Source organism: Lolium perenne, chromosome 1 (assembly GCF_019359855.2).
Source record: "Lolium perenne isolate Kyuss_39 chromosome 1, Kyuss_2.0, whole genome shotgun sequence".
NCBI classification, from domain to species: domain Eukaryota; kingdom Viridiplantae; phylum Streptophyta; class Magnoliopsida; order Poales; family Poaceae; genus Lolium; species Lolium perenne.
In genome coordinates this window covers 212,423,747-212,429,989 of record NC_067244.2, presented here as the reverse complement: position 1 = coordinate 212,429,989, position 6,243 = coordinate 212,423,747, and the positions used below count along the sequence as shown (strand labels likewise).

At 45.0% G+C, this 6,243-nt stretch overlaps 1 protein-coding gene across 1 annotated transcript; it reads right to left on the bottom strand.

The window, feature by feature from the left end:
- Window positions 1-427: 427 nt before the first annotated feature.
- LOC127323327 (transcription factor DIVARICATA) lies at window positions 428-1,691 on the bottom strand. The gene is made up of 2 exons (XM_051351487.1): window positions 1,243-1,691; window positions 428-979 (listed from the first exon to the last, which is right to left on the bottom strand). Exons 1-2 carry the CDS (start codon window positions 1,602-1,604, stop codon window positions 793-795), a joined length of 549 nt encoding a protein of 182 aa, XP_051207447.1. The 5' UTR covers window positions 1,605-1,691; the 3' UTR covers window positions 428-792.
- Between the last annotated feature and the right edge of the window lie 4,552 nt (window positions 1,692-6,243).

Here is a 6,243-nt window from a genome sequence, read left to right as displayed (position 1 = left end):
CCAAAATGCTGATGTGGCAGATAATTATGGATGAGAGAGGAGATTAGAGTATCATAGGTAGATAATGTATCATAGCGCACATAACGAGAAAAGTTAGTATCAAATAAATATTATACATAAATTTGTATTGGGATTCTACAAATTAATTAATATAGCAAAACTATGATACTAGTCTATAATACTATGCATTATGGATCTAGTATCATACAAAGATATCATATACATGATACACTACTACTATATGATACTACCCACTATGACCAGTCTAAAGAATGATTCGGCAGCTAATAATTCACCATGTGTTGTTGGCATGTATTTTTTTTTATAAAACTCGAAGCAATTGCGGCCGCCAAGCCGCTTTCAACACATGTTGGAATAGACATAGACGGCCTACGCATCACCGGACAACACGACAAAAGAAGAAGCATGAACACTGATAAAGGACACTTGTCACTAGGACATATTTATTTGAAAATCAGATAGGATGAGAACGGCATGTGAAAAGCCATGCCACTGTCATCGACTCGATCTATAAGAAAAAAGAGTAGAAACCAAGAACGGCGGATTTATGCTGTAATCCTTTCCGGTCTCTGTTTCTTCCTTAACATTTCACACACGACAAATGACACCATTATTCGACCACACAGCTAGATCTTCCGAATCGCAGAATCCAACCAAGCAAAGCTTCTCCCCTGCATCTGTGCTACGGCCGACAGAAGAGACGGCGAGGACGGCGGCGGGTTTCAGCTCAGCTTGGGCCGGACCGGATTCTTGACATTGACCACGACGGAATCAGGCGGTGGTGATGTCGTGGATGCTCTTGCGCTTGGTGTCGCCGCGGCTGGCGGCGCTGGCCTGGCGAATGAAGTACTTCTGCGCGTGGCTGGCCACCTGCGTCGGCGTCCGCGTCTTCACCGACCACCGCGAGATGTTCCTCCAGTCGCCGCGCCCGTACCTCTCCAGCCCTTCCAGGAACAGCCTGCTCAAACGAAACCAAGAAGAAGAAGAAGAAATGGTGTGAGTTCGACTACATCCCATAATTCTCTGGTACAAGTCGGTCTCAGACTTGGCAGGGTGGGCCATGGGGATCTAGTGATCCGACGTGGAAAAGATTCCGGAGAAGTATCTAGGACCTCCAAGAAGGCACTGAAGAATAACAGGGGAAAAGGACAAAAAAAAAAAAGAACGGAACAGAGGAAGAGGAAGTTGAGATTTTGACGGCGCGATCGACCGCGTACGTACCTGTGCTCCTCCTCGCTCCAGGGCACGCCTCGGCGGCGCTCCTCGGATCCCCCGCTTCCGCGGCCGCGTCCGCCGCCACCGCCGCCGGCAGCGTCCTCGTCCCAGGAGTCGGGGGCCTCGACCAAGCCGCGCTCGATGAGGTCGATGTCGGCCACGAGCGCCTGGTAGTGCTCCCAGGCCTCCTGCGGCGTGCGCCCCGGCAGCTGCGCCGCCACGTACAGCCACCGGTTCGGGACGTTCTCCGGGAACGTCACCAGCGCGGCCTCGAACACCTTGTCCTCCGCCTTGCTCCATGGCCTCGGCTGCGGCGGCGGCGGCGGCATCATATGCTGAGGGCCACCCATGCCGCGGTAGAAAGCCATGCCGCGTTGGTTCTCGGGTCGAAGAGGCGGGCTCAGCAGCTTGCCGTTTCTAGCTTGCTTTGCGATTGCCTTTGGGTTGGCTTTGGTGGTCTCGTCATTGGGTCGGCAATGGGCGCCTTATAAAGGATTTGGAGCGAGGGTGGCCCACGGGGCGGCCATGATTCTGCGTGTGCAACGCGCGCGCTCACGTTTTGGGCGAGACGGCCCTGCCGTGGCATCGCATAGCTGTACGCGTGTACAGTGCCGCCACCCACAATGGTGAACTGTGATCTAAAGTATATAACCATTTCTTTTTTGCATACTCCCTCCATCAGCGACTCGAATTTTCTAGATTTACATACATCTAGCAATCTTCTAGTTACAGATACACACATATCTAGATAAATTCGAGCTATTTATTTCCGAACAAGCAAGTAATATAGAAGTTATACTAATAATTACTGAAATTTATGTATTAATATGGTGCTCTAATTCGCAAAAGACAAAAATGCTACAAATGCACATGGCGGGCAAGCTCACCATGCCTATGAAAAAGGCGAGATGGACCTCATTCTACTCATTCCATCTCTTCAACCAAACATAGAAAGGAAACATCCTATTTTTACCTAGTTAAACCTAGCAAAACACTCACAACAGAACCACTCATTGCAGTGGAATGGAACCATAGCACCACATCCCACTTGATTCTCTAACCAAATGGTATAACCTAAGTGTACTAGTAGTTCTTTTACATTATAATTATAACTAGTAACTATTGCTAATAATATATAAATGATATGTCGGATTAAAGTTTTAATTAACTATCAGTTATAAATCATATAGTCCGAACGAGAAAACATTGTATGTACTATATTGTACCGTTGGAAGTGTATATGGAGTAGTATAGAGTAGAGGTAGGATGAATTATGATGAAGTAAAAAAGTTCAACATAAATACAAGATGATTCTCTAGACACAGTTAGATTGTATATGTTATAGATCTCTTCCAAATCAGGACGTAAATCATATAGTACAAACGAGAATACATTGTATGTACTATATCGTACTGTTGGCAGTATGGAGGAGTATAGAGTAGATGTAGAATGAATTATGATGAAGTAAAAAAGTTCAGCATAAATACAAAATGATTCTCTAGACACGGTTAGATTGTATATGTTATAGATCTCTTCCAAATTAGGACGTAAATAAAACAATTAAGCTAATAAGGAACACCAATAATTAAAAACAATCTTGTCCTGCGAGCATGTTTTTTAATTTATTTATATGATGTTACATCCCCTGCTGCAACACATGACAACAATAATTAGCCTAGTTGTGTCAAAGTTTTTTCCATCAGCTTCAAAGTGAATTTGTGATTGAATCTAGTTGAATAGAATAATTTACTTTTGTGCACATATGACAACAATAGTAAAACAAAACTAAATTCTGCTATTTATTCTTGGGTTTTGATTTATTGTATGGTTAAGCTCGCCTTGTCATCTCATTTCTTATAATTTTAGTATATAGATGAAAGGCTCGAAATGAGCCCAGTTTTGAATTAACAAAGCCATCAACCGGATATGAGTTATACCGGAACTTACAACACACACATGTGCAAATCGCACAACGAACCGCACAAGAGATGACAACACAAAAACACCTAGCCGAAGCCCGTCTGGTCCAGGTTAAGGGAACCTTGTCTTCTGTTGCACTAGAGCGACCACGTCCATAACCACACCAATACACCTTTTTCGCATCAAAACAACAACCCAAGGGGGAAACTTGACGATGGGCAAACAACCTTGCAGACCTTGAGGATCCAATTGAGGAGATCCAATGGAGGAGAGGGTCTTCGCGATGCCGCCAAGAAGGTGTATGGAGCGAGAATGCGTCATCATCGTCAGCAGAGACCGAGGTCCTGCAAAGATTTCACCCAGACCCCAAACCACCACCCCAAGAACTCAGGCTAGGACTAGACCAAAAACACAACATCTTCCAATGACATTGTGAATAGCTACGCCTGACGCCAACCTAGAAAGTCCCCCACCCTCCCAAGGCGCTAGGACGGCCACCAGCCACCGAAGCAAGGCCGTGTATAAGTAGCCAGGCCGATGATGCAAGAGGATTACGACGCCAGCAGAAAATCACAGGGTGAACCACAAGACACTACAAGCGTAGCATTCCCGAAGAAAGGCCTCCAAGAGGAGTTTACAATACTAAAATGGGGAATTTCGATACTCCAAAGCTAATCTTGGATATTGGAAAATATGTTGTCTTCCTAGACATAAATTCTTCGCATGACTTCTTTTATGACAAGCTCAACATAAAGGAGTTGATGATGAAATTCTTTATATAATACGGTGATTGCATCGTATGTGACACATGGCTAGAGTAAACACTTCAACACATTTTCTTTGAATGCTGGTTTTCAAAGTTTTTGGTGAGCAATTGGTATTGAATGGAACACTGATTGTGATATTAACAAGATGATCATACTAAGGAAAGATATCTGTCTCCATTCTCCATAGAAATTTTTATCATAGTCCAGTAGAGTATCTGGGATAAAAACGAACGATTATATCTTCAATGTTAAGATCCTAACAGTGCAAAGATATACTTCTAGATGAAATCTTTCTTTTCTTTAACAGTGCATAGAGCTAGACCTAGCCTTAAGGAAGCCAAGCAGGGCTTGACACCCTACGGATTTGTAATCCGATGGATTGGCACCATGTAAATATCCCACCAATTTTATAAATGAAAGATGATACAATATGGGTTTTCCCTACTGTATTTATTTCAGAAAAAACGGTGCTATTCAGGGTACATGGGAGTTCTGGTTCGTAGATCCCTTCATTTTCTTAGTTGACAGTCGTATTATTATTCAGACATTCAGTAAACTCGTATAAAATTTAAAACAGAGAGACTTGCTTCAGTACAACCCACTCCCCAAATTCAGTTTGGGCCCTTTGGTAATTAGCCAATGAATTAGTTAATTTTGAGCCCTCCTAAGCCCATATCCAAACCCAATATGTATACTCAAATACCGTATACCATTTGCAAGACAGTCCTACCGTTAGCACAGTACAATCCGACGAGTGAAGAAAAACTCAAATATTCGATGCTCTGTCCGGCCAAGAGGATATCAGATAGTTCGGTGCGTGTCTAGCGAGACTGTGAAAAATGGAGCCACATAGGCTGGCTAGTCTCGAGGCACACCGCACTGCCGCGCCGCCTTACTATCGGCACACACCTACGAGGCCTTGCCGACGCTTGTGTTGGCCTGCACCGCCTCACAGTGCTTCATGGCCGGCAAGCACGGCCTTGTCGTGCCTCCGCCCGTCGGCCACAAGCGTCATCGCTCGACAAAGTCGCCGCCGATGAGCCAACAACAACGTACATACATACAACTTCTAGATATACATACGCTACATATTCATACAAATAAGTTTTTCCATAAGGGTTTTTATTTAGGGCTATGTATATCCGTTTAGTTTTTTAAAACACCGGGAAACTAGGAGCTACGGAGCGCTCCGATCGCGCTGGGCCAGGTAGCGGGTTGCAAGGACGGGTCCATATATGATTTCGTTCCTGACCCGGTGATCCCTATTTCTAGGCGGATTGTTTCCTACCGCTGTAAATAGTCCCACATCGCTCTCCTATGCCAAGTCCCACCGATTTATATGCGCAAAATTTCTGGATTATAGCAAGCCGCCTTAGAAACAACATAGCATCCTATATCGGAAATCGGAAAGGAGGAATCATACAATGGTGGCATGAGGAAGAAACGTAGGCAAAAGAATTTGGGAAATCGGAAGCGAAAAAAGAGGGCTAGAGGTGGAAGGATTCATGAGAATTGGGCATAACACGTGAGAGCGTGGGAGCCACTGATACGTCTCTAACGTATCGATAATTTCTTATGTTCCATGCTACTTTATTGATGATACCTACATGTTTTATACATACTTTATGTCATATTTATGCATTTTCCGGCACTAACATATTAACAAGATGCCGAAGAGCCAGTTGCTGTTTTCTGCTGTTTTTGGTTTCAGAAATCCTAGTAAGAAAATATTCTCGGAATTGGACGAAATCAACGCCCAGGATCTTATTTTTCCACGAAGCTTCCAGAAGTCCGGAGAGGAAACGAAGTGGGGCGACGAGGCGGCCACACACTAGCCCTGGCCGCGCCGGCCTGTGGTGTGGGCCCCTCGTGGCGCCCCCTGACATACCCTTCCGCCTACATAAGCCTTCGTCGAGAATAACTCCAGTACCGAGAGCCACGATACGGAAAACCTTCCAGAGAAGCCGCCGCCGCCAATCCCATCTCGGGGGATTCAGGAGATCGCCTCCGGCACCCTGCCGGAGAGGGGAATCATCTCCCGGAGGACTCTTCACCGCCATGGTCGCCTCCGGAGTGATGTGTGAGTAGTTCACCCTTGGACTATGGGTCCATAGCAGTAGCTAGATGGTCGTCTTCTCCTAATTGTGCTATCATTGTTGGATCTTGTGAGCTGCCTAACATGATCAAGATCATCTATCTGTAATGCTACATGTTGCGTTTGTAGGGATCCGATGAATAATGAATGCTATGTTATGTTGATTATCAATCTATCATCTATGTGTTATTTATGATCTTGCATGCTCTCCGTTGTTAGTAGAGG

Excerpts from the sequence above, each read along its gene's own strand:
- LOC127323327 (XM_051351487.1), bottom strand. The coding sequence starts at position 1,604 with ATGGCTTTCTACCGCGGCATGGGTGGCCCTCAGCATATGATGCCGCCG. Across the intron at positions 980-1,242 it reads TGGAGCGAGGAGGAGCACAG|GCTGTTCCTGGAAGGGCTGG; the intron begins GTACGTACGCGG and ends TCGTTTGAGCAG.